At 48.5% G+C, this 26,934-nt stretch overlaps 1 protein-coding gene across 1 annotated transcript in view; it reads left to right on the top strand.

Moving 5' to 3' along the window:
• The window catches only part of MYO15A (myosin XVA), a 57,623-nt gene that overhangs the window by 9,862 nt on the left and 20,827 nt on the right, over positions 1-26,934 (top strand). Inside the window, exons 8-41 of the mRNA XM_063315061.1 lie at positions 497-600; positions 1,857-1,923; positions 2,564-2,677; positions 3,114-3,275; positions 3,360-3,473; positions 4,428-4,486; positions 4,635-4,758; positions 5,122-5,217; positions 5,588-5,719; positions 6,263-6,388; positions 7,049-7,126; positions 8,349-8,503; positions 9,226-9,271; positions 10,327-10,451; positions 10,946-11,063; positions 11,507-11,682; positions 12,865-12,949; positions 16,208-16,261; positions 17,036-17,117; positions 17,612-17,742; positions 18,524-18,619; positions 18,729-18,964; positions 20,017-20,195; positions 20,421-20,493; positions 20,750-20,938; positions 21,299-21,411; positions 21,854-21,945; positions 22,165-22,267; positions 23,050-23,147; positions 23,246-23,332; positions 23,796-23,990; positions 25,608-25,689; positions 26,335-26,473; positions 26,738-26,846. Of these exons, the coding sequence (XP_063171131.1) occupies positions 497-600; positions 1,857-1,923; positions 2,564-2,677; positions 3,114-3,275; positions 3,360-3,473; positions 4,428-4,486; positions 4,635-4,758; positions 5,122-5,217; positions 5,588-5,719; positions 6,263-6,388; positions 7,049-7,126; positions 8,349-8,503; positions 9,226-9,271; positions 10,327-10,451; positions 10,946-11,063; positions 11,507-11,682; positions 12,865-12,949; positions 16,208-16,261; positions 17,036-17,117; positions 17,612-17,742; positions 18,524-18,619; positions 18,729-18,964; positions 20,017-20,195; positions 20,421-20,493; positions 20,750-20,938; positions 21,299-21,411; positions 21,854-21,945; positions 22,165-22,267; positions 23,050-23,147; positions 23,246-23,332; positions 23,796-23,990; positions 25,608-25,689; positions 26,335-26,473; positions 26,738-26,846 (3,939 nt within the window). The remainder of the gene's footprint in view (positions 1-496; positions 601-1,856; positions 1,924-2,563; positions 2,678-3,113; positions 3,276-3,359; positions 3,474-4,427; positions 4,487-4,634; positions 4,759-5,121; positions 5,218-5,587; positions 5,720-6,262; positions 6,389-7,048; positions 7,127-8,348; positions 8,504-9,225; positions 9,272-10,326; positions 10,452-10,945; positions 11,064-11,506; positions 11,683-12,864; positions 12,950-16,207; positions 16,262-17,035; positions 17,118-17,611; positions 17,743-18,523; positions 18,620-18,728; positions 18,965-20,016; positions 20,196-20,420; positions 20,494-20,749; positions 20,939-21,298; positions 21,412-21,853; positions 21,946-22,164; positions 22,268-23,049; positions 23,148-23,245; positions 23,333-23,795; positions 23,991-25,607; positions 25,690-26,334; positions 26,474-26,737; positions 26,847-26,934) is intronic.

The raw sequence follows: 26,934 nt of genomic DNA, 5'->3' as shown, positions 1-26,934 counted from the left end.
ATTTTGGCCATTAAATAAAAACCAGACTAATGCAATAGCCTGGGCATTTTGAGGTTTAGAGACCTTCCTGTGTCTTTGATTGATGGAATCCTGTTCTCGGGTCCTTTCTACTTTTTCTCTTCCAGTGGGGCATTGTGACAAACTGCCCCTTGGTTGCCCCTTGCAGTCAGTTTCAGTTTCTGGGGGAAGAGGACTGAGCAATTTATTTCTGCCCATTATGTATTTCCTCTTCCTTTTTTTTTAAACACCACAGTCAGGCTCTTTTGCTACATATAGAAATGGATGGCCGAAAGGGACCGGGAGAGACTAATCGTTTCACTTCCCCCAGCACAGGAACCAGAAGGACAAGGAGGCTAAGCCAACCAGAGCTTTGACCTTGCACCCATCACCTGTGGTGCTTGTGGGTTTGGAGGTTTTCATATAGATCCACGCCTTTATTTGTGCTTTGATTTTATACATATACGCCTTGCTTTCGTATTTTCTCCGGTTGAATCAGATTCTCGAAGCAACGCCCCTGCTGGAATCTTTTGGAAATGCCAAGACTGTGCGGAATGACAACTCCAGCAGGTTTGGGAAATTTGTGGAAATCTTTCTGGAGGAGTAAGTAAACATACGCCTGGGCCTTCCTATCGTTTTCTCCACTGCCTTTTGTTCCCATACGATCCTGCCTCCAGAGGCCCCGCTTTGTAGTGGAATGGGTTTGGCACTCAGAAAGTTGCATGTCCAAGCTCCTGGCCTCTCTTCAGAAGCCTGGAAAGAGCCTCATCTGAGTCCTTGGAAATGGCCTCCATCACGTGGGCCGCTCTGCTACATATGGACCACTGGCCTGACTCTCCACAAAGCAGCCAGGGGCCCATTTCCCAGGACTAGACTGAGGGCAGGTGAGGCAACCTTCTACCTGGGACGCTGGGCTTGGGTCATCTTTTCTCCTGCCTCCAGAGGGAGGTCACAATCACCAAGGACATCAAAAGCTCTCCTGATATTGCCCACCTAATATCACGCCTCTGGTTTCTCCAGGACCATCTTACCATTTTCCCCGCCTTTTATTATACAGGTAGTCCTTGACTTACAATCATCCATTTTGCGACCGTTTGAAGTTACAACACCACTGAAAAAAATTACTTACAACCAGTCCTTGCATGTTCAATGGTCACAGCATCCCTGTGATCACATGATCAAAATTCAGGCACTTGGTGACTGGCATGTATTTATGACGGTTCCAGTGTCCCAGGGCCACGTGATCACCATTTGCAACCTTCCCAGCCAGCTTCTGACAAGCAAAGTCAATGAGAGAAGCCAGCTTTGCTTAACAACCATGTGATTCACTTAATGACCATGGTGATTCACTTAACGACTGTAGAAAAAGGTGGTAGAATTGGGTGTGACTCACTTAATGACCACCTTGCTTAGCAATGGAAGTTCCAGTCCCAATTGTATGTTGAAGACTACCCTACAAAGTTGTTGCTTGTTTCATTCTAAGATGCTGTTTCCACCCTATTCGACATTGTTCTATTTATTGAGTGCATGAACACCATTTTGCCCTTTAGCAAGGAGAGGAAATGCAAAAGAACCAGATCCGCCCCAGTTACCTTGGCTTTGTTTTTGTAATAACATCCCATGGGTTGGTTATATCAGAAAGTGGCTTTTGGTTCTATTGGAGTGCAGTATGGCTGCTTACAAGCTGAGATCCCAACACTTCCTCTTTTTTGATGGAATCTATCAGAAGAAATATCCCCTGGAAGATTCTTCCATGGCCTTTCACCTCAAATCGCTGTCCACTTTCCCTGATTGTATTAAATTATTGTGTATCCTTGTGCGGAGAGGTTGGGTGGAAAAAGGATGTTTTGTTTCTCCAGCAGTGGATTGATCTGTGGTGCCATTACCTCCCAGTATCTTCTGGAGAAATCGAGAGTCATCTTTCAGGTAGTTTTTCTCCTCCTCTTCTGTTGACATAGTAATTGCAAGCAATCGCAGCTCTAGCAAAAGAGATTGATAACTGCAAACAAAGGATCAACACGTTTCTTTTTAAGAATCGAAAATAAAGCATTGGGAAGAAAAGAAACAGCTAGCAATACCCCCAGCATCTGTAGTGAGCTAGTTTGGAAAAGGCATCTGTCCAGCATGGACGTGTTATGAATAATGCAGCGGATTAGGGTGGTTACTTTGATCCTTTAAAATTAGCCAAATGGTACTGCTGGCTGCACAGATCTGTCCAGACTGTGATGATTGTCTAGCAAAGGAATGAGAGATGGATTAAATTTGAACAGCACTTGACTACTTATTAAATAACAGAAGTAGATGTTTTTCTGACAGTAAGGAAAATTGGAAAGACCGTTCTAGCGTTATAAGCTGAGAGAGAGCCCTCTCAACTAATGGCACATTATTCTCCAAGTGTGCTTGGAAACATCACGCCAAGGGCAAGTCCACTCCTTTTTTTAATTCTATTTTTCTTTACTTTCATTGGTAGCCATTCTGGGTTTTTGCACACGGGGATTAAAACATCTCCAGTTTCTCGCTCACCCTGGTATTCACGTCCCTCAGTCTTGTCTGACTCATTCCGTAGGCCAAAAACGAACGAAACTACCACATCTTCTACGAGATGCTCGCTGGCCTCCCCACGCAGCAGAAGCAGGCGTTTTGTCTTCAAGGTGCAGAAACGTACTATTACCTGAACCAGGTAGGGAACTGAGTGAGAACTCCTCATGGTTATTTCTTCATGATTATATCTTTGACCCTATTTCTTCCATTTCTTCAAGGTCTAAAGAAAGCCAGGTATCCTCTTAGAGACTTCTCACAGACTAAAAATACAGGACGCAAATGGGATGAATCCTTAAAATCCAGGACAAAGGAGTGAGCTAAAAAAAATGGCCCTAGATCTAGACTGGGACAAGCTGATTCCGCTTTATTGGGGAAACTCAGCATTGGTCACCTCTCCCCGTTGCTAGGAGAAGCCTGGCTGTGCTTCCTTTCAACTCTTTGGTCTCAGGACGTTTAAGCAGAAGAAGCTGATGGCTCAGTTTGGAAACAAAGGTGTTCGCTCTGGTTCTCCTGCCCTTAAAATGCAGTCTGCACATGCCAGTGGGAGGCAAATGTTTTCCTGCTGTCTCCTCCAGGGGGGCAACTGTGAGATTCCTGGCAAAATGGACCTAGAAGACTTTCACCGGCTGCTCGACACCATGGAAGTTCTGAATTTCAGCCTCCAAGACCAGGACAGCATCTTCCGAATCCTGTCTTCCATCCTTCACCTGGGGAACGTCTATTTTGAAAAGTATGAGGTGAGAGGCAGTTCCCCAGGGAACGTTGGAGAGACGATTCCTCGTCCGAGGGAAGCTGTTTGAGCTTGATTTGGTACCTTGCAGACTGACTGCCAGGAGGTGGCCTCTGTGCTGAGCGCCAAGGAGATCCGGGTCGTGGCTGAGCTGTTGCAGATCTCTCCTGAGGGCTTGCAGAAGTCTGTCACCTACAAAGTGACGGTGAGGGAGCTAAAATCTAGATGGGCGCAATTAACTCATGGAGAGAATTAGGGCAGAGCAAAGAGCAGGAACAGGACTATTGGCATGCAGGCCCCCTTATTCCCAACCCAGCTGGTGCTGAAGGGTAATGGGAATAAGAATTCAAAGAAGGGAATCTGGGGCTTTAGAAGAAGGTCTCTAGGGATGTGGTGGTGATCCATGCGAGCAGTTATCTCCTTGTTTAAGCTCAACAGCACCGATGGGTCAAAATGCACAGAACATTTGGAAACAGCATGATTGAATGGGCCATTCTTAGTCTGGAAGAAAAAGCGGATGTTGGCCTCAGTCTGAAATGGGATCAACACCTCATTTACCACCTCTTGCCACGTTACGGAGTTTTGTTTTGTTTTTGCTGCTCCCCCCACCCAAAATGTTGTTTGCATGAAACAACACCTTCAGGGCCAAAAGGGGGTGAGTGGAGTCAGAACTTGAGGTTGGAACAAGCCTTGAGATGGTCCACAGCATTGCTGGGTCAGCCAGGAAGACTGGAGTCTACTAAGGAGGATTCATCAGGTCTTACCAAGGAAGGTAGATCCATCAAGATCCATTGAGACGCTGCCCACCACCACCCTGAGTTCCATTCACACATTTTGAACAAGCTAGGAAGGTTGGAAGGTCCCATCATGAGCCAGGGGCTACTTTTTGTCCAGCCCAAAGCCCCCGGTTCCCATTTCCAACCTTTGTAACTCACAGTCTTGTAAGCCTCTTACAAGCAGAATAAGAGGACACTTAGATATTCTGAACTAGACGTCCCCTCTTTAGACAGCTATGAAAATACCATTTTTAACTATTCCACAGTCGGGAAACGCCATCGACCCCATCCAATGGTACCACTGCGGACAATATGTCAGGGAGGCTGGTGGAGGCAGCGGGGAGAAGACAGCCATCTTGGTTCTTTCTTTGCTTTCTTGACAGGAGACAATGAGGGAGAAGATCTTCACGCCACTCACCGTAGAAAGCGCCGTGGATGCCAGGTAAAGGGAGGATGGTGGAAGGGAAAAGAGAGTGATGCTGTGCAGCTGCGTGCCCTGAGATGAAGACCCCCACCCTTAAAGCAACCCCAGCTGCCTGCATGTGTTCTTCCAGTCCTGGTACTCTGTCTTGTTGATGGCCTTCCCTCAGAGATGCCGTTGCCAAGATCCTTTACTCACTGCTCTTCAACTGGCTCATGGACAGGATCAACAAGCAGATGTACCCCAAGCAAAACACCCTATCGATTGCCGTCTTGGATATCTACGGCTTTGAGGTGAGAAAGGGAGAGTTTCTAGAAAAATTATGGATCGTCACCTTGAGCAATTATCTTGCAAGTCTGGGGCCTTTTCTTAAGTCAGTTCAGCTTGCTAATGAAAGTCAACAATTCTGCTTAGGTGCTGGTCAATTTTTGTGGGTGATTTCTTGCAGCTAATAACTGATCTGATTAAGAACGTTGGTTGGTAGGTGGATTTGTTTATTCAATCTATGGCTGTCAAAGGACTGGCTCCTGGGGGTTTATAGGGCTGGATAAAAAACATGCAACAGAATTCTAAAAACTGTAAAAACGATCCACATTGGATGAATGGCACTTCTAAGTTCCTTTTTGCTCCCCCCACCCTCCCTGCTCTTCCGACAGGATCTCGGTTTCAACAGTTTTGAGCAGCTGTGTATTAATTATGCCAACGAATATCTCCAATATTTCTTTAACAAGATCGTCTTTAAGGAAGAACAGGTAAGACCAGGAGGACCCAAAGCCCTTGAGATTTTAAAGGCTGGTGGTTGAACCAGACCCACCACCAGCTGGTTCAGAGGAATCTAAAACGGAGCTGGCATTTTGCTTGATGGCTTTCTGCTATGTGTAAGAAGGCAGGTGACCCGCTTTGAAAGTGTTCTACATAGCCGTGTGCGAACAGCAATACAGTTTTTAAAATACATCTCCACTCTTTATGGTCAAGAGGCCACAGAAGACTTTGCAGGTTGTCTTGCACGCAGAAGGGACAAGTCCGTCCCCCGGGCTCCGAGTGCTTCCTTTTCGTGAAGGTTGCTTAGCAAAAGCAGCTCTTTTTTCAGTGGTGCATCTTCTGCTCTGCTGTTGTCTTCAGGAAGAATATATCCGTGAGCAGATTGAATGGAGAGAAATTGCTTTCGCTGACAACCAGCCATGCATCGAGCTGATTTCCCAAAGGCCTCATGGGGTTCTGAATATCCTGAACGACCAAAGCAGTTTCCCTCAGGTGACACAGCCTCCACTGGATCGGTGCGAGGCAGACCTCGGGACTTAATTAGAAGAAACAGTTCCTGCCTATGGAAAGCCTTCTGCCTAGGCCTGGAAGAACTTTGCTCATAGACCCCCTAAAGCGTGCCTGAACCCCAAAACCTAGTCATGAGTCTTGGGCAGGGGAGAAGTCATCTCCGTCCAAGGAGGATGTTCTTTCTGAGCTTGGGGATAAGTCGGCAGACAGTGTTCTGGGCATGACAGTGGCTGTTCTTCTTGGCAGTTAGATCACTCCAGGCTTCTGAACCCCAAAACAGCAGCACACCGCTTGCCTCTAAAGGAGTCCGCCTGCTGCCTCTCCGGGTGACCCGGTCAGAGAACACCCCAATCAGGGGTCTGTTTCTTTTGAAAGTGACTACCTCTTATCTTTCTGGACACTTTCAAAGGTTGCCCCACTTGCTTGAGGGAGGGAAACCATAGACTTTAAAAGGAGTCTATAGCGAAGGAAAGTCTGAGTGTGTTGCGGGTGACTGACTTGATGACTCCTCTACCATCTTTCTAGGCCACTGACCACACCTTCCTTCAGAAATGCCACTATCATCACAGCTCCAACCTGCTGTATTCCAAGCCCAAACTGCCACTGCCGGAATTCTCTATTAGGCACTACGCAGGCAAAGTGACCTACCAGGTGAGGCTCAAAACGGGAAAGGAGGAGGAGGAGGAAGGGAGGAGGAGAGAGAGAGGGGAGGGCTGAAAAAGGGCACAGCGACCTACCTGCACCATCAAGAGGCCAGGAAGGGGGGGAATCTTGATCTGTGGGATCCCAGCAGCCAGTTTTGGTGCCATCGGTTATTTCCATTACAAGCTGAGAGACTGAGCGCTCAACTTTCCATGAGCCATCTGGGTTGATGTTGTCATCCTGCATAATGTGTTCCATCATAGCTGCCTGAGGAAAATGGAGCTGGAGGCCAACTTTCACAGAGAACGTCAAGTTAAGAAATGAGCCATGGTTTGTTCAGCCTTCCTCAGGCAGGATACCACCCAGAGAATTGGACTCCAGCTGCTAGAATTCTCGGTCATGGCCCTGCTTGTTGGGGAATTCTGGGAGTTGAAATCTACACTGGGGTGGCTCCTGCTGGAGAAGACTGCCCACTGCCACATGCAAGCTGAATCATTGACTGGCATTGACTGCCATTGACCTGATCCTGGTTGACTGAACACTGCAGCCTCTTGCCCCATCATTGTAATGACAGCAGCAAGGAACTCTGCCATTTTGTTCCTTGGAGACACACCTCCACTAATTTCAGCACATTATATAGATGCATTTTCTCTCCCTACTCCCTCCTAGGTACATAAATTCTTGGATAAAAACTATGATCAAGTTCGCCAGGATGTCCTGGACCTTTTTGTCAACAGTAAAATCAAAGTAGGTGCATGAGCTGACCTCTCCGTGGGCCCTGATTCTTCCAGAGGCTTATATGTTTGCAAAAGAATTGTAATTGCAGTATTTGGAAAAGGGATAAGGAGTGAGATAGTGAGAAACAAAGAGATAAAGGTATTGGGGGGGAGTTAATAGGACACGCAAGGCAGCTTGTGGTCTAACATAAAATATAAGTAACTGCTGAGCAATAAATCCACCACTATTATTAATCACGGTTTGTCTAAATGGGATGAAGATGATGGTGATTCTGATTTGTCCAGCATCTGAAGTTCTCTAGCAATTTCCTTCTAAATTACTAAAGGTTCTTGGTTTAATCCCTCTCTCCCAGCTTAGCCCCCTACCCAAATCCCTGGAGGATAAAATAAATGGGGGGAAAGAGAAATCCATCTATACTGTATGGTGTCTCAAGGTTCTTGGAAGAAGCTGGGATCCCAGTGGGCATAAATGAATAAACACATGGTTGAATGTCAGCCTTACCAGGTAGACCAGACAGGAAACACGACCAGATGAGCTAATTCTACCTTATTGTAAGGCTACATTGACAGAATCTTGCAAGTCTGAAAGGACAATTCTCCCACCATCTCCTTTACAGCCCAAGAAACTAGGGAGGGTCCCTTCTGAGCCTCTTTCTCCACCCATTATGCAGCTGTGGGCTATGCCCTCTCTTATCTGACCATTCCCTAGGCAGCATCTCTGTCATGAGCACTGATGGTGAGCAGGAGGGGGCCCCTATCCAGGGGGGGAAACGCATGCGTAGTACTAAGGAGTTGAGCAGTCATTCAAAGAGACACAGGTCAGACCCGCCTTAACTTTTGGGGTTTATCTGTCTGGGTTTTCCCACGCTTCTTCAGTTTGTTAGGATTTTCTGTCTAATGTAGCAGTAATAAAACACTAGAGATCTATTCCTTGTCTCAGCGTGGTTCCTGGCTGTTAGGACAGTCTCTCCCCACCCCCCAGTCTCCCAAGGTCTTTCCCACATACTATTACAAGAATCTTGCAAGTCTGAAAGTACAATCCTTTACGGCCCTATTACTCAGGGAGGGTCCCTCCTGAGCCTCTTGCCCCACCCACCATCCAGCTGTGGGCTAAGCCCTCTCTTATCTGACCATTCCCCTGGCAGCATCTCTTTGCCCATCTCCCAAGGTCTTCCCACACACCATTACGTTGAGCCCTTTCTTCCTCCTTATCTGCTCTGCTCTCGGCTTAGATGGTTGCCAGCCTTTTCTTCAGTCACGCTCAGCTGGTGGCCCAGCAGAGGACCATGATGGGGAAAAGCAGCACCGGCAAACGGAAGTATAAGCCCCAAACGGTAGCTGCAAAATTCCAGCAGTCACTTCTGGATCTTGTGGAGAAGATGGAGAGGTACGTAAAACAGGACTCCGGTCTTATGTCAATTAGCATATGCAACTTGGACTTGAACCGAATACCTCATGGCCCATGCCACTGCGAAGTCTCCCTAAGGGTCCTCTGGGGGCCAGAGCCAAGGATCTGATCCAGGAGAAACCCTTGGAGAGGAGCACAGGATGAAATCCCACTGCGAAGAACTGACCGATCGATCAGCAGAAATTAACTCAAGCCCAGAGAAGGTAAAATTAAGGGGATAGAGGCAATTGCTCCGCTTGAACATTTGAGATGCAGAAATAGAGCCAAACCGTTCTCTGTGGCTGCAGAAGGAGGACGTAGATATGGAGATCTGGAACTGGTGGATTTGGAGTAAATGGTGGAAATACCCTAATTAGGAAGTCCTCGGTGGTCTCTGGGCTTGGTGGTTGGCTTGGAGACGTTCCATCACCCGACGAGGGACCCTCATCAGTGCTCAACGCATTGATGAGGGTCCCTCGTCGGGTGATGGAACGTCTCCAAGCCAACCACCAAGCCCAGAGACCACCGAGGACTCCACGGTTCACCCCTAAGCCACAGACATTCTTGTCCACGGTGTCCTAGTTATGAGCTAATGCTAAGCATGTTTGAATTTCACTTGCTTTCTCAACAGAAAGCTCAGGCACATTTGTCTTCTTTTCCAAGGGGTACCACTTTATCCTTGGAGAAACTGAGCTCAGCAATTTATCTTTCTCTCTCTGCAGATGCAACCCTTTTTTTGTTCGCTGCATCAAGCCCAACAATAAGAAGGTAGGGGTGGCTCCAGTGTGCCTCTCTCCTGCTCCAGCTTTCCCCAGCTCGGTCGGTTCATATTCCATTAGTGTGATGACCGCCTTAATCACAGAGTATGCGCCATGCTCCATCCTGTCCCCTGATTGCATTTTAACTCAAAAATCATGGCTTTCCTCTGTCCTTTGCTGCTCTTTTGGGCACACAGCAACAAGTGGATTACTGTGTTGTAAAACTGCAGTACTATCAGTTTTATCTGCTGATGAGGGAGCTGCATGTGGGGTAAGCAGGAGAAATCGGGTGCACGCTGAAAACAATCACACTGAATCTCAATTTAATGCACCATTTCGAAGGAAGGGGTGTCTGTTAAGTCCCAATGGCTGTTAAATCCAAACTTACTGAACCAGTGTCATTTGCATCATTTGTGTGCTTGTTGTTGCCGTTTTGTCATTCGTGAATCAAGGGACGCAAATGAAAGCTGATGTAATGTCACCAATGGCATAAATGACATCAGTTGTCTGAAGTGCTTCAGAACTTACACCTGAAGTCCACTGAATGGAGATCTAAAGAATCATGGTTGTATTATAGTAAGCTTGAGTGTGCCAGGATATTGGGCGGCCAGGGACATTGTGTCCATCGTGACATCACACAGAGGATGCAACTTAAATAATTTGCATGCTCTTTGCAATGACCTCACAAAGCGTATGTTGCCATCATGGCTTGCACCAGACACCTATGGTAGTAATTATAATTAAGTAATTCATAAAGTAATTATGAAATTGACTTTAAAAAGTAGAAGATGTCTTGAATTACACTTCCCACCCAACCTGTGTTCCAGCAATACAGATACCCAGGCTAGTGAAAGTTCAGCATCTGCACTTGTAGGCTGCAAAAAAATTAAGTGGTTTACCATGGTCAGTTTTTGATGAGCTAGCCATTCATTAGAGTAGGCTTATTGTATTGTGAGCCCAGAAGATGGGTTAAGGTTAAGGTGTTGGGTGAATGTACCTTGGCATTCATTTTGTTTGCCATCCTATCACACTCCCTTGTTTCCTCCTCCTCCATCTCACACCCAGGAGCCAGGACTGTTTGAGGCTGATACAGTCAGCAACCAGCTACGATCCTCGGGAATCCTGGAGACCATCCGAATCCGCAAAGAAGGCTTTCCTGTCCGCATCCCCTTCCAAATCTTCATTGACAGGTACCAATAAGCCCTCTGGCATCCTTAGAGCAAAGCTATACCAGGCCTAAGATACAGAGCTCCAGTGCCCTGAGCCAAGGAGCCGAGCAGCAGGGTTGAGGAATCCGCCTTCAAATCCTTACAGACCATTTTGTTTTATTTGACCTCGTTCTGCCTCTTGTTATGTCGGATCTCTGGCAGAGGCCCGGTTCCACCTTCAGCTTCTAACTGAGGAGGTTCGCACGTCCCTCTGAGACATGATTTGCATCATGGCTGGTTCTGTGTAGGACACTCATTTCATTTGATTGTCTGAACTCCGTTCCATCGTTCTGCCACTTTCCTTTTTAACAAGGAACGTTTTTAGAAACGTTGAGCGTTTTAACTGCAGCTGCCACCTGACTAAACCATAAACAGTAGCTGAGGTGTCATGCCACCATCACAGCCCAGCAAAAACAAGTCCACCCATACCACACGATGGTTTAGCACCATCTCCCAGTCCAATTGTCTCTCTTCAGGTACCGCTGTCTTGTCGAAATCCGTACTGACATCATCCCAGATGGGTGGAATTCTGTGGGGGTGCTGAAGAAGCTGTGCCCGGTCACCCCGGAAATGTACTGCATTGGAACTACCAAGGTAAATCTGCCGTTTTTGATGAGAGCTTAATCACAAGAAGTAATAGAGCAAATAGGGGATGGACACTGCACAACAGAGTCCCTGGTCTTCAGCGAAGGGCTTGGTGGAGTCTTCGCAGCTGAATCCGCTCACAGTCCCCAACTTCTATTTAGGTTCTCCTGTGCCAGATTTTCTCCATCACCAGCTGTTCCACCTGGTCACTGCGAAATGGTCGTGTAACAGGAACAAGCCACCATCACCTGAATTGTCTTATTTGGCTTCAGCTTCCTGCCTTTTCCTCATTTTGCGTCCTGCCACTTAGCTCTTGTTGTTACAGAATGCCAACAATTCCAAGTGATAATATAAAAAGTTGTAATCTCAGTGCCATCAACAAAGGAGGGTGATGGACAGTTGGCCCTTGGGCTTCTGCTTCTCCTCAGCCATCATTCCTCTTCCTCCTTTAGCTCTTCATGAAGGAGAGCATCTACCAGCAACTGGAGGCCAAGCGGGAACAGATGGTTCACATGGCGGTGGTGACGCTGCAACGCTACGTCCGTGGCTTCTTGATCAAGAAACGCTTCTACGCCTTACGCTGCAAGATTATCCTCTTCCAAGCCCGGGCACGGGGTTATCTTGTCAGGTGCTGAGTTTGACTGTCCTGGAAAGAGAGAGTCTTGTGGGCGTGCAAGCAGGTGGAAGGGCTTGGATGTTGTCTTTGTCACAGGTGGCCCAATCTGTCGTTTCTGTACGTTGTGTTCCCTCACTCCTGTCTTTGTGACCAGCTTTGGGGCTGGGTTGCTCTCATAAAGGTGTCTCCTGTGTGGGGCTAGGCCTTACAAGGTGGAAGAAGGAATAACAAATGGCACAGTAGCAGCAAGTTGCAACCCTGAATCTTTTGAAGATATCTCTGATATTTGAAGGGAGCAGATTTTTTTCTCTTTTCCCCCAGAAAGTAAGGTTAGAACTCAGATAAAGAGACAGATTCCAGCTGAACTTTAGGAAAAGCTGTTATGAGCTAATGCACAGCAGAACAAGCTGCTGCAGAAAATGGTGGTCTCTCCTTTCTCTGCTCGAGCAGAATCTAGATGGTGGCTTCTTGGGGATAAGAAGCTGCATCTGGTGCTGAGCAAGGGGTGGGGTGGAAGCTGGAAGACTGGCCCTTTTTCAGCATTAGCATTCCATTCCAACGATTCAGTATAAAGTCTAATTCTATGCCCAGCCACCAAATATTCTCTGAAAAACAATTACATCATCTTCTGAGTCCCTCCCTTCTTTGGGGTTAATTGCTAGGGATTTCAGAAAACTGTAGGAAGCGGTCCAAAATGAATTCCCAGCTGAACCCTGAACAGATTCATCCATCCATTTCACTCACATTGTTCATCTAAAGGAGAATGCCCTTTTTATCCCCTCATCTTCGCATCTTAACAACCTTGTGAGGTAGGTTCTTCTGAAAGCGAGTGACAGGTTCAAGGGCCACTCAAGCGGACTTGCTTAACTTAGAAGAAATTCTGAGGACTTCCCCAACTTGGTGTTCTCCAGACATGCTGGAGTGCCTCTCACATAATTGCCAACCAAGATCCCAACAGACTTGCTGGCTGGAGTTACATGATGACTCTTCAAAACATCTGCAGAGGTCAGGTTGGCGAATGTTACTCCAACTGGTCCACCTTCTCCCTCTGATGTAGATGTTTGCCATCCTTGGTCTGGTCTGTCTGTCCATTACTGTGTCTTGTTTTGATTTTTTACCCTGGGTAGGAGAAAATGTTGTTGAGACTTGGGGTGATCTTTCCCACCTCCACCCCGGGGGTTTCCCGTCCTGCAGGCAAAAATATTGGAGGCTGCGTCAGACGCTCATCAAATTCAGATGCCTGGTACGCATCTATATGAACCGCAGGAGATACCTCAAGGTGAGTCTCTGGTGGTTGAGTGCAAACTGGGGGTGCAGGAAGAGGGTTTGGGAGAGAGGGATTTTATTATCAGGCACCCCATAATGAATCGCCTAGGTCAGTTGGTGACTTCTCTGTATGGTAGACTACAATCCCCATCATCCTGATGGACAGAGGAAGCTGAGATAAAAGGTGGCTGGTGTCTAGCAGATAAAGCAATCATAATAGAAGAGAATCTATTGTAGATCTCTTGAATCTATCTGTAGCTCAGGGCTGAACTGTGGAGTCCTTGGTGCTCTCTGAGCTTGGTGGTTGGCTGCCAGACGTTTCATTGCCCAACTAGGGAACATCATATTGTCTCTTTTGAATGGTACGTAAATGCTGTTTACCTCCATGTGTCTGTTGATGGCTGCTTTGTCTGAGTGCCAGGCTTCCAGGAATCCCCTAGCGTTTTGGGATTTAGCTTGGTCTAGGATGCTCCCTGTTTCCCAGTTGAAAGTATGGTTGAGTCTGTCCATGTGTTGTGAGATTAAGGAGTTAACCTCACAACAAACATCTGCGATCAAACAAGCAAGCTCAGAGAGCACCAAGGTCTCCACAATCGTAATAGTCCCCACCCAACCAGCTATTGTTGAGAAATGTGTAGAGTCAAACTCAGACGGTCAGCTGAATTGTTTGAAACCACCTTGATTCACAAAGATACCCAGGTGTCCCCAAATGAATAAATGCAAAGTCTGCCTGGCAGGAGATTCTGAAAGCTTGCTATATTCCTGCCCCACCCTTGTGCCAAGCCTGGAAAGAGAGAGAGAGGGAGAGAGAGAGACGGGTTCCTCTCATGGCTGTCATACAATGAAGATGGAGAGATTGAATGTTGGTGTTAGAAGGATGTCAATAGCAGGGGGAAGTGAAGACCTGCATGTCACGATATTGTTGATGTAATCACACCATCTGCACCATAACATGGGGGCGTGCATGACATCAATATAGCTTGTATCAGATGCCTGGCAGCATGATATGCGATGCCCAGAAGGGAGTTCTCTCCACAACGTGGAGTTTGGCAATAGCTCCTTTCAAGTCAAGGTGGAGGATGTGATGAAGAGAGGCCAGGGTTGGATAAGGCGTTTTCCCTTGTGGGCTGCTCTCTGAAATGTACGGAAGGGGTAACTTTCAGGAACTGCGCAGTTCTTGGTGCAAAAAATGGCTGGGGGGTGTAAAACCCCCAGTTGATTCAGGAAGAAATAGGAAAGAGATAGCAGGGTTGGTTGGATGCAAGATAGCCACTGGATCAGGAACGGATGGCTGAGAAGACAAACACACAGCAGACAGACATCAATGCGGAGGCCTCCTCCCGCCGTGTAGGAACACCTCCTACTTGAACCCACTTTCCCAGCTCTTTGGCATGCTGCACGGCCCTTTCCAGAACATACTTGAATTGGAACTGTATTTATTTAATGCATCATGCTCTAAAGAGGACTTTGTCCAGAAAAGCATATTGCCAATAATACACCAGTTAGGTTTTTAAAGTGCCAGAGTGCAGGTGGGTTCCACGTACCACAGCGGGATTCCTTAAGGTGTACAGAACACACCTCTCTTGGCTGCTAAATTGCAGATTTGTGTGGCCGGAGGTTCCACGCGCTGGCGTTCCTTCCTCTAAAGATGCTGGTGCTGAGTTCCCTTCCTTGTGCTGTCCACGGGCACAGCAGCATGCAAAGAGCATGAAGTGGCTGCTCCTTGTTTGGGAAACGACACTTTGGAGTGTAACAGAGAGCGGAGGCCGCCTTGTGCAGGAAGAGAACGTGGCAGTGGTTTGATTTGCAGAGCCAAGGCAGGCTCTCTCCAGACAGGCAAGAGAGTTGCTGCACAGGAAGGGTTAAAGCCTGATTCAGCCCAGTCCATCAACCAGCAGTGGAAACCTGAGCACTCGCCTGGCGAGCTCGGTTTGGTTTTTCCGCAGACATTTGCCCCAAAGGGACACCACCATGAAGAGGGTCTGCTTCCAGCTGGATGGGGCCAGAGATACAGTGAGTAGAGGCTGGACTGGGGTTGGGTGCAGAGCAGGGTGAGTTGCTATGAAAGGGAGCAGTAGAAGGTCCTTCGTTCATTGCTGCAGGTTGAGGAGCAGGAGCTTGGACAGGCCAGTCCTGAAGTTCATCCTTTGTTAAGAGAGACCTTAGGAAATAGCTCTAACACGCACGCAGAGACACACTTTTTGAAGCTTATTACCCACCTGGGGAGGAATGCTGGGTCTTTATGGCGCTGCAGAGAACCTCCCAGCATTTGGAAGTGAGATGGGAAAAGGTAACGCCATCAGCCCTTGCTCTCCAAGTGGAAGGCTGCCATTTTTGGTCCCTGGCTTCTTCAGGGAGAGCCGCTGGCGCCTCAGAGCAGTGGCAGATGGGCGAAGCATCTGGCTTGGTCAACGCAAAAGCTCTGCTCCCCGTCATCCACACCTGGTGATGTGGAACTTGCTTTTTCTTGCAGGCCAGCCCTGCCAGCACTGGTCACTGCAGATTTCCCAGCACTCAGACCCACCCAGCTTTAACAAGGGTTTGTAGCCTTCACCCACCTGGTATTCTCCAGACCAGATGGGCTTCGCTTGCCACGTCCCCCAGCCTGAGGATGACAGGAACTGATCTTTCACATGTCTGGAGGGTGCTAGATTCCAGCTTGTACCTGCCAGGGGACTAAACTTCTAAATTGCAGCCGTGATATTGACATGCTCAATAACTGGCCAGGGGTCATTCCTCTTCCTCCAGACCTGCCACATTCCACTCTTAATAACCCCAAACTGATGGGGTCCTTTTCCAGGGAAAGCATTTGCTCTATCCCTGCCCTCAGGTGCTCGGGAATAACATGTTCGATTGCCTTCTGAACAGTCAGGAGTCCAAGACACTGCTCCTGTGTGGTGCCTGAACATCTTAGTTGTCCCTGGAGATGCTGGAAGTTGGTCTTTGGCATGCAGAGATCCAAACGCACCTGGGATCTCTTGCAAGCAGGTTTTTGAAAGGAACGGATGTTCACGGTGACCCCTGATGCAGATGTCTTAAGGTTCACCGTGCAGTTTTCCATAAAGCTGCCAAGAAAACAGCACGGAAGCCATCTCTAAGAGGCTGCCTTCACTCAAAGGTGTCTTTGAACGGTCTGCATTTTCTCTTTTGTCACTGCATGTGGGCTTTCTGAGTCAGAATTGGAGCAAATTATCCTGGATCATCTTTGAGACAGAATTATGTTGATGGGTGCAATGCTTCTCTGACTGTGGAAATCTCACTCTGCTTTCAGAGGAAGGATGAGGAGCGTCAAACTGCAGAACAGGAGAAGAGGAAGGCTGAGCAGGTAATTCTCTGGTGCTTCAGGGTGGCCTGGGTGGGTGATCAGGTTGAAGAAGATCCTGAACATGCACACACTCCCAAGGCAAATGGTCTAAATCCTTTTGGGGAGAACGTGCACCGCAGAAAAAAATGACTTTGGTGACTTGCATATGCAAATGGAGCAACTTTGCATAATGCATCACAGCTGGGCTTCTGGAAAAAGAGCAGGGAACTTTGCAAAATTGTGGAATTGTCCTTCAGTCTGAATCTGGTTTTTAAAATTCTGATAGCTTTTGAAAGGAGTGCCTTCAAGCACTTTGCCAGATACACGATTGATAGATGTAGGTAGGTAGGTAGATGATGGAAGATGGAAGAAGATGGATGATGGATGATGGATGGATTTTCTTTTGTATTCATAAGGTCTAGTGTTGTTGGGTTGTTTTTTTTTAAGAAAAAGCCAGGTTGCCAGGAAGCTGCATCCTAAGATAGGAAGAGTTTGCAGATGGAATGCCTCCCCCAGTCAGTTTAGAAGTGTTTCTTGGGGGTTCATCTGTTATGGGTACAGAAGAATTCCAGGAGGTGTAGTTTGGATATTGCTTCTGTGATCACAGCTCTCATGGAGTTCCCATGGAGTCCTGCAGAGAGGGAATGCAAATGAAATTGGTTTCCAGGGTGTCCAAATCCAGATATGGAGATGTGGAGTCCCTGTAATCCCAGCAAGATGAATTTGTGTAATGTACTAGAAGGGAGACAGTCATTATGATAATTAGAAGTGACCCATTTCTCTGGGTTCCACCAGGAACTGAGTCAGCGGGAAGTGATGAAAGTCTCACACTTGGAAGTCCCTGCAGAGCTGGTTGGACTCCTAAACACAGTGGCTGGTAGGTCATGATCTGCTGGGAATCCTCTCCAAGGGAATTTAAGGATGGTGGCCAGATGAACATCTGGCCTCTAATCATCTCCAAGGATCTTTGAGGTCCCACTGGGATAAGTTTCCAGTTAGGAAGCTAATTCCTCATCTGTACTACCAGGGGCAAGTATGAGTAGACTGCAACATCAGGGCAGTCAGAATGCACCAGATGTTGAATTGTTTGCTTCTGGCTGTGGCCCTTTCCTGTTGGGCTATACCTGCATTCTTGGCAAGGAGCTCTGGACAGGTGCTCTACAAACATTGTTTCAAAAGGCAAAAACAGGATGTGCCTTGTTGGGGCTGCCAGAAAGGGGAGACTAGATTTAGCATTAGAAAGAACCTATTGTCCATTTAACCTGGTCCAGCCAAAGTTTTCTTACACTCTCATGAATGAACGTAACTGGTTAGGATGGGGGACCCCTCCTTTGCCCTCTGCACTGGCTGCTGCATTCCTGTTCCTTGTAGTTCACAAGCAAGTGAATGAGGACTGTGTCATTCCTGTCCCTCCACCCAAGATGCAGGCCGACTCCCAGCTCACTCTGCCCCTGGACATCAACAACTACCCCATGGCCAAGTATGTGCAGCTCCATTTCAAGGTAAGTGAGACTAGCAGGGAATCCAGTGCTGGGCTTTATGGTGTAAGGGGTGCTTCACAGACACCATTGTAGGGAAGTAAGCCAAAAGCTGACATTTTTGGTTGAGTTTACCATGGCATTTAGCCATGGATTGTGTTTAAAACATGTATTACTCAGCAAGCCACTGTGGCTGGCCATGCGTGTATCCCTTTCAAAATCAGAGTTGACTAGAATCACAGAACACATTAAGCCACGTACACTGGTTTACAAGCCACCATGACTAGATTCACTAGAATCTAGTCACTAGAATAACTCTTGACTGATTGATTGATTGATTGATTGATTGATTGATTATATGCCGTAAGTCCATGTCAACTTTTCCTGACCACATATAGACCTTCTCCACAATGTTATCTCCCCAACCTGGTTCTTCAGGCTGTCCAACAGTGCCCGCATTGCCACTGTAACTGAGTCCATCCCCCTTGCTGCTGGTTGTCTTCTTCTCTTTCCTTCCACCTTTCCCAGCATTAAAGCCTTCTCCAGAGAGCTGGGGGTTGATATAATGCGTCTAAAATAGGATAATTTCAGCTTGGTTGTTTATGCCTCAAGAGAGGACTCTGGACTGATTTGCTTGATGATCCATAAAGTATCTCTAAGCTGAACTGATCCCAAACCACATTTGTGGGGTTGCGTGACTTTTGAAACCTTTGTCTTTCTTGCTACGGGTAGGACCTCCACCATCTGTCTCTGTCAAGAAGGTTGTGTGAATGAATCTTTCAGTCACCTCTCTGTCATCCCACAGGAGCCGCTTTTTGGGATGCTCACAAGGACCCTCTCATCCCCCCTGACTCAGTTAGATGACAGTCTGGCCCCTGAAGCCCTTAGCCTCTTCAAGCTGGTAGGCGAATCTGAATTTATTCCTCCTGCTGGGTCAAATGGTGGCCACCAACGCTGTGTTAGGGGTGGTGGGGTTTTTTGGGTCACTCTCTGGATTTTCTCTGTGGCAGATCCTTCGCTTTATGGGTGATGCCCAGCTCAATGGCACCCAGGAGAACCTGCTTGGGAACTATATTGTACAGAAGGGGCTCTCCATGCCAAGCCTGCAGGACGAGATCCTGGCCCAGATCGCTAACCAAGTGTGGCGGAACACCAATGTCCACAACGAAGAGCAGGGCTGGCTCCTGTTGGCCTCGTGCATCAGCACTTTTGTGCCCTCCCCCCAGCTGGATAAGTACCTGCTGAAGTGAGTGGGGTCAGGTCTACCTCCCAAGGGGACCCAAAGAGGGTGGCTGCTTTCTGGAGCGCCACTTCAACCCGGGAGTCTGAGCGCATGACTCCATGTGGCGAAGGAGCCCTTGCTCCCCGAAGGGACTCGGGCAGTGGCACAAGAACATGATGGCTAAACTTTGGCTCCAGTGAATCCTTAAAACTATTTGGTTAAGCAGGTTTAACCGTCAGAGAAGCCAAAAAACAAAACCCACCCATTCCCCCAGCAGCTTCTGCAACCAAATGCCATCGTGAGCGTGCAATTACATCGCATAAATGCCACCACTACGTACTTGTGATTCAATGTCCGTTGAAGGCATTTCATGCTGCTGTTTGGGTGATGTTGTCATTGTGCCCTTCTCATTCGCTCCTCCTTTACCCTACCGCGAGCCCCCTCATCTCCACAAAACCATTTCCAAAGCCCAATATTGCATCCCTGTTGAAATACTATTATAAAATAATGTAACATGTAATATTTTATATGAAATGCAGGACACAATTGTGTTAAGTAGCCTCTCAATGATGAACAACTGCAGCTTGCAAAGCCATGAAAGTTCCCCATCCTATGAAGCAAGGCTGACTGCAAAATTTGGGGTGCCAAATCCGCATTATTTTGACCCTGGCTTTCTGCCATTGGCCTGGAGATCTTAGCTGGCGACGATGGCGGCCATGGAAGATGGCAGGAGCACTGGGTGATGGTGGCAGTGCTTTTCATCTTCTTCCTAGGGCCACACGGGGAATTTAAAAAGGGGGGTCAACCAGTTGGCCTAAGTTCATGGCCAGGAGATATATTAACACAGCTCAGTTGAACCTCAGTTAGCTGAACCTTAGTTGAACCTCTATTCCAGTCTTCCTCAGCCTTGGCCACTTTAAGATGGGTGGACTTCTGGGAGTTGAAGTCCACCCATCTTAAAATGGCCAAGGCTGAAGAACACTGCTCTATTCTGAGAGTGGATGCCAAGCTTGCTCCATGGCTGGCATCTTCTTTTATTCACTGCCTCCCTCTGCACCCCTCTCCCCACCCCCCAGGTTTGTTTCTGACTATGCCTTTGATGGCTATAAACCTGTCTGCCAACACAAGCTCATGCAAGCAATGGCAATGGGGCAGGATGGCGCAGAAGCCACCCGCGCCTATCCACCCACCCTGCTGGAGTGGACAGCCAGCCGGGACCGAGTGAACATGGCCCTCGATGTTTACTGCTTCAACGGTGAGTTAAGGGAAACCACTGGACGGGTTGGGAATCGATAGGCAGATGAGCTGAGCAAAGGGAGCGGGGAGCTTGCTAGAGAAACACCCTCTGCAGGAAGATGGCAAGGCCCAAAGCTGTAATGCTAAAGAATTAGATTTCCACTTGCAGGAAACTGAGAACAGATCCATAAGGCACCAGGAGGGGCATCCATCAGTACAACTGACTTGGGTTTTGTTTTAACAGGAGATCATTTTTCTTGCCCTGTCCATTCCTGGACCACAGGCGAAGGCCTTGCTGCAAGTGTATTGAAGCACAGGTAGAAGAGATGAGAAGTGGGGGATATGGGTGGCAGGGGAGGGAGGGGCGGGGTGCATTTCAGTGCCCCTTTCCAGCCCTCCAAGCCAAGTGGGGATGAAGCTGCCCATCAGCACCGGAAGTCAGGCAAGGAGCTGCTCAGAAGCTCCTTGGAGATGTTGTCTCCAAGCCCAGAATGGAGACGCCAACTTCCCAGTGTGGGTCTCCTCTCCTCCCAGGAGACCCCACAGTGGCCAAGCCCCAGTGCTCCTTCACAGGGGTCTTACAGATGGATGGCAAGGCTGGTCCATCACCATGAGGGACGGCACCCAGTGGGCCGAGCTGGCTGGCCACGACTATGTCTTGGATCTGATTTCTGACCTGGAGCTGATCCGAGGTTTCCCCAAGCAGAAATCGTATTTCATCCTCGCCTCTGAAGATCCAGAGAAAAACGCTGGTGGCAAATTGTAGGTAGCACGCTGGCTCTCCCTTCAAATAGTGTGGGGCTGGGGGCATTCAAGAGCTTTCAATAGTTTGGGGGGGGGGCGTTAAACAGTTTACCAAGGAAGAAGAAAACAGCCAAAGTGTGGGGTAGTGTTACCCCAACAGCGGGAGCACCAAGTCCCGGAGTCGGGATGGTTTTGGAATCTGACTTCTTCTGTGGTCTTGATCCTGGAAGCGACAGAATTATTTTTTTCCTAGCTGAGGCTGTGAAAGAGATTGCCCTTAGGTATCATGGGTCCAGACCTGTTCTGGACAACCCCTGTTCAAAGCTTGGCTTTTGTCTTTTCTCCATTTTCTGCTGCTCCTCTCCTCCTTCTGCTTAGAGTATTCCAACGTGGTCTGGATTCAGATGGGGGGGTTCCCCCTCCACCACTTACGAAGGCCCCCACTGTGGCCTCTGCCAATCTGCCAGACTCCGAGGGATATTGCAGCCACGGTGAGAGGCCGGGATGCAGCTTATGGTTTGTGCCCAAGCACGGGATCGACCTTTGCAAGATCTGGGATAGCCGTGGAGCTGAGGCCATGTAGATGTGAAGGCTGGCGTGTCTGTTGAAATCCCCGTGGGGTGCAACCCAAAGAAATGTGTTTTCCTGCTTTATTGTGTCTGGGAGTTGGTGTTAGAGCAGTGAAGTTTAAGTGGCCGCAGGTGAAAAACACTGCATTAGGGGATGCACTTTTCTCACTGTCCTGTTGATCGCATCCACACAGAACAGTTTAGGACTGTTTTTGCAACCTGTCACCCATTAGGCTGCTGATGTAGGAAACGTGTGTTTTTAAAAATGCCTTCTTCTACCAGTAATCCAAACTGCAAGAATGTCATTTTCTATCTGCAATTAATCGTATTTCTGTTCGTTTGGTTTCTTTTAACCTGGGAACAGATTCAGATACCTTCAGTGAACCCCGGAGCCAAAAGGGGCTGGATCACTATCTGGATAGCCTCTTCGATCCTGTGCTCTCCTATGGGAAAGGGGTAAGACCAACATCCCTCTCTCCCACACCCCCTAGATTCAAAGAAGGCCACCCCAGAGCGCCTTGCATCTTATTTCCCATAGAAATCGGTTTTCCAAGACCAGATTGGTTAAGAACACATAAAGGAACTCAGCTCAAAGCATTTTTTCATCCCGTGTGGGTTCAGGCCTTGGGGGGCTGAAATGGAAAATGTGTCTGCTTTGATTTCTGCCCGGCTCAGGAACTAGAGAAGCCAGCTGCTATCTCGCGCAGAATGAAAGGGGGTGGCCGCGTTGGACAAGGCAACGGTGACGATGTGACTGCTGGGGTCCCCCAGACCTCCAGTGAGTACAAGCTGGGCTGCCTTATCCTATATATTTGTTGAAAAAGAAGATTTCTCTGCAACCTTTTAGAGCAGGGTTTCTCAACCAGGGTTCCGTGGCATCCCTGGGTTCCGCGAGAGGTCCCAAGGGGTTCCCTGGGAGATCACGATTTGTTTAAAAAATTATTTCAGATCCGGGCAACTTCTCATTAAAGAGGTTAGCTTCATTCTTTGTTTTTAGTTTAAGGACACTGTTAAGGCATCTATACAGGCCTACCCATGAAATGAATTTAATAGTTTTGTGTAGCTTCTGGCCCCTTTGGAGACTGAATGTGCAGGGGTTCCCCAAGGCCTGAAAAATATTTCAAGGGTTCCTCCAAGGTCAAAAGGTTGAGAAAGGCTGTTTTAGGATGTACTAGTCTTCCCAGGGCACTTTACAAACATTTAGAAGTGCAGAAACACAAGAGGAACAATAACATCCATGATCCAACCCTTACAACCATCATCCTCAGCAGTGCTGAAAGAAGACATGGTAAGTCCAAGTTAACTCAGGCGGGGATTAGAATGGAAATGGTTTGTACAAAGGCTGTCAATGACTAAGAAGGAAATTCCAAAGACCAGGGGCCACCTCACCAAGAAGCTCCCGGCTTGATCTTATAGTTGGTGGTGCTGCTAGGGATTAAATTCGTGAATTTCTCAATGCCAAGCACTGACTTAGCCAGGAGTGTCGGCTGTTTTTCGCAAGCATCCAGCATCCTTTGGCTAACTCTTCAAATGCTATTTTCATCTTCCCTCCCTCCACAGGAAAGAACGAGGAGACCCTGTTGACACAGCCGGCTTACGACCAGCAGCAAGCGTCAGTTCCAGTTAGCGAAGGCAGGAACTGTCCGGCTGAACGAAAGGTACTTTACAAAAGTGATGCTTAGACAGAGCTGTGACTTTCTGAAAAGGAGGTACAGTATCCTGTACAAATTTAATTCTCTCCTGCTTTCCGTGTCAGGAGAGCAACCAGGGTGAGCTGGACAGGTTCCTACACTTTTTCCTGGGACAGATCCAGACAGTCGAGAGATGGATCCAGGCACCCTTGGTATCATACAAGTAGAGCTTGAGCACAGGCACCAGCCCGTGTCTCTGCACGAGGGTGTCTCCTGGCTTGAGGCCTGCACCGCAAAGGGTGACCAAGGCTACCTTTCAAAGCTGGGCAGGGCCAGAATGCCAACGTTGGAAGGCTTTTTAGGTCCTGAAGGGACGCGGTGGTGCATTTGCCTGGGCAAATATTAAGGCACACATTTCCCCCCCTCCAAATCTCTCAAACTTCCTCCCCCAAATGAATTGGGGGAAATACTTGGGCCCTATCTTCTCTGGGGGTCTCCAGAGGCCACACAGGAGGTGTTGGTGGTTTGTGGGAGGCCCACAGACTACACGTTTTGCACCCCTGTTTCAGGATCACCAGCTTTCAGGAAGGTTCTCCAGGCTTGTGAGCTTTTATGTTTACGCAACCAGAAGGGCGCATGGCTGATACTAACCCCAGCCCTTGCTTCCTGTGGCAGGCTCATCACACATCACAACCGGTCTCTACGCTGTGGGGACAGCAGCAGCAGGCAGTTGTGGCCGCAGCAGCAGGTCCATCCTCCCCCAGTGGGTTCAGGAACACTAACCCCAGATCCCGCAGACACAGAAGTCCTTCCCGGGCCCAGAGGATTGTCAGCTCTGCTTCCAGTTCTCCCACAAATCTACCTCTCCAGGTGAGTCCATTAACCATGGTTCTGCTAGGAAACCGAGGAGGCTGCAGAGTAAATGAAAAGCATGTCCACCTCTCTGGCTTTTGCTCTGAGCCTGGAGAAGAGAGGTCCAACCTCTCCTTAACGGGGGGGAAGGCATCAGATGTGCTTTCCTTCCATCTGCAGACCAAAATTCAGAAGCCCTTCATCACCTCCTTTGCAACTTGGGTGATCAAACCCTGTAGTAAAAAGATCCCCCCTCCAAAATTGCTCCAGGGGCAGAAAGCCCCGTAGCTGCCAGATCTCCCAGGAGGTCCAATGAACATCTTTTGATGAAGCAGGAAGAGATACTGAGCCTAAAAGGAGGTGGTTTGGGGTCCACGTTGGGGTGTGGATTCTAGCCCATCCCTAGCTATCACAGCTGCAAACCAGGTTAGAAAAGTCTCTCTCTCCACCCCCATTCTCAAGCAGACACACTGGATAATGTAGGATAATGTTTCTCAACCTTGGCCACTTTAAGATGGGTGGACTTTGTCAGAGTGCTGGAAAGTGTTTGGCCCAAGAGATCAGAAAAATCACACACCAGGCATTTCTATAAAAATAAATGTATTTACAGAAAGCACAAAAACATATTTTACAAGCTGTGTACTCACAAGCACTCAGAGAGGACTGAGCTGCACCTGGGCTGGCAGGCTACAAAAGTGAAACTAAACAAGCCCAGGCAAGCTGCCCTCCCCCAGGCAATGCAGCTATTAACACCCAAACTGAGGACAATTAAGTTCGACCTCTTCACCCTGCCGATACTTAAGGAAGTACTAAATTATCATGGTAACCTAATGGCTTGGTCCGAGCAAAAACAAAGGAATGCCAACAGACTTCAACTCCCAGAATTCCCCAGCCAGCCATGGGGAATTCTGGGAGTTGAAGTCCACCCATCTTAAAGTGGCCAAGGTTGAGAATCACTGGTGTAGAAAGTCAAGATGACTTTGACGGCGATAAGCCAGATCCATTTCCAGAGCAATGAAGCGAGAAGCCCAAAGCTATCTAAGGGGAGGGGGAAATGGCTCAGACAGACACCTCTCAGTTTCACAGGAGTATGGGGCGGGGGGTGAAGCGAAGCACAATCAGACTTGCCAGCCCTGCCAGCTGGGGCGATGGCGAGGATGCCAGGAGCTGCTTTGGGGTGGCATCTGGCCATCCACCGAGGCTGCACCACCAGCCGATCCCTTCCCCTTTTCCGGCAACTCTGCGCCTTTGTTTTCTTCTTGGCTGCCCGACATTGGATACTTACCTCCCAAGCAGCATTGGTATCCATTTCACTCCTCTTGCAGGCTGGCAGAGGCAAGCGCTGCTGCTCTGGGTCTTTTTCTGCTGCGCGTCCTCTGGGCAAGGCCAGGCTTTCAATCCACCGGTCTGCCCTGGAGCAATGGCCCAGGTCTGGGGAATTGTGGGTGGAGGGGAAACAGCTTCGCAGGGGGTCCTCTTTGGCTCCCCCAGATTAGTCGAAGGCAAGTTGGTAAGGGTGGGCAGAAGTTCAGGGAGGGGGCCTGGGTTGGACAAGACAGGCCAAGATCCCTGCCCCGGGAGAAGCATGATTCCCAGTGGTAATTAATTCCACCACCCCCACCCTCCCTTTGACAGGGGGAAGCTGGAAGAAGGTTTGTGGGTGGATCTGCATCATCTTTAGGCATTGCCCAGAGGACGACGACCTTTCAGAAACCAGGTAAGGAGGAATCAGAGGACTTGCCAGCTGCAAGTGGCGCAGAAGAAGAGACTGCTTTAAATACCGTGTGCTTAATCTGAAAATTAACACTCATCCGTGGCAGGCGTTCCATTAGCAAGGCACAGAAATCTGCTTACGCCCCTCCCCGCACACACAGAGGCTGTATTGACACAATGGGCTAAAAGGGGCTGAGTAGTGGGGGTCCAACTTTTGTGGGGTGTAAAAACAAGGCCTTTTGGATAAGCCATCATATCGTTGATTGGTTTGGTTATAGCATGTCGTGGAAGCCAGCAGTTGTGGCTTGTTAATCTGGGTTTAAGATTCTGTGATTCACCCAATGTGTGTAAGTCCTTTTATAAGGTCAGCTGTTGCAGGTTCAGAAGACCGACTCTTATCAAGCTCATATGGTTTGTTTGCTTTGATGATGTGGAAGCCCGGTCGTTGGTCGTTGTGGCTTGCAAACATAGTTTGTGGCATGATACAATGTCTGGGATCAGCTTTTTTGACACACAAGCTCTTCAGCTTGAAACCATTTGTGTCCTCCGACAATGTGTGAATGCAGCCCTTGGGCCAGCCCCAGCGAAACCTTCATCCCAAGAATCTGCCACCAACTTACTTCGGTTTCTCTCCCACCTCCTTGTCTAGAGTCCGGCTCCAAGTTTCAGGCTGGTGAGCTTGTCCGCCATTCCAAGCTGAATTCGGAACACAACCCCGAGCCTACGCAGAATATCCGCAACATCATCAAACAGTGCCAGCAACCTTCGCGGGTTCCAGAGCCAATCAGGTCAGATCTCCTCCTCCAACAGCCTTTCGCCTCCTTCCCCCCCATGAATACATTTGAAAAAACGGTTTACGCTCCTTCCTGATCATGCAGAGCTTCCATGCTTAGAGGCAGTGTATCTCAAAACGTCGGCGGTTAGGGAATGCTTCCAGATCATCAGTTCTATTTCTTAGAGTTCTGTTTTGGGGCTTTGCTGGGAAGGTTTTTGACTGACTGATCGATTGATTGGATTTGTACACCCCTGTCTGCCCCGGCCTGTCTTTTCAGAAAGGAAGGGGGGAAGGTCTTTGTGAAGAAAATGGACCCCCATGAAGAAGCCTTGATGATCCTGAAGAGACAGATGGCACCTACAGAGGTACCCCGGCAACCCCTTCAGGTATGGCCAGATGGCTGGCTGAGCAGACCCACTTGTTGGAGCCCCCCAGCAAAACCGGCTTTGTCCATGAGCAAGTGGTGTTTTCCGA

This window comes from Candoia aspera, chromosome 14, assembly GCF_035149785.1.
Source record: "Candoia aspera isolate rCanAsp1 chromosome 14, rCanAsp1.hap2, whole genome shotgun sequence".
NCBI lineage: Eukaryota > Metazoa > Chordata > Lepidosauria > Squamata > Boidae > Candoia > Candoia aspera.
The sequence above is the reverse complement of the archived record's forward strand: the minus strand, read 5'-3'. Positions and strand labels throughout refer to the sequence as shown.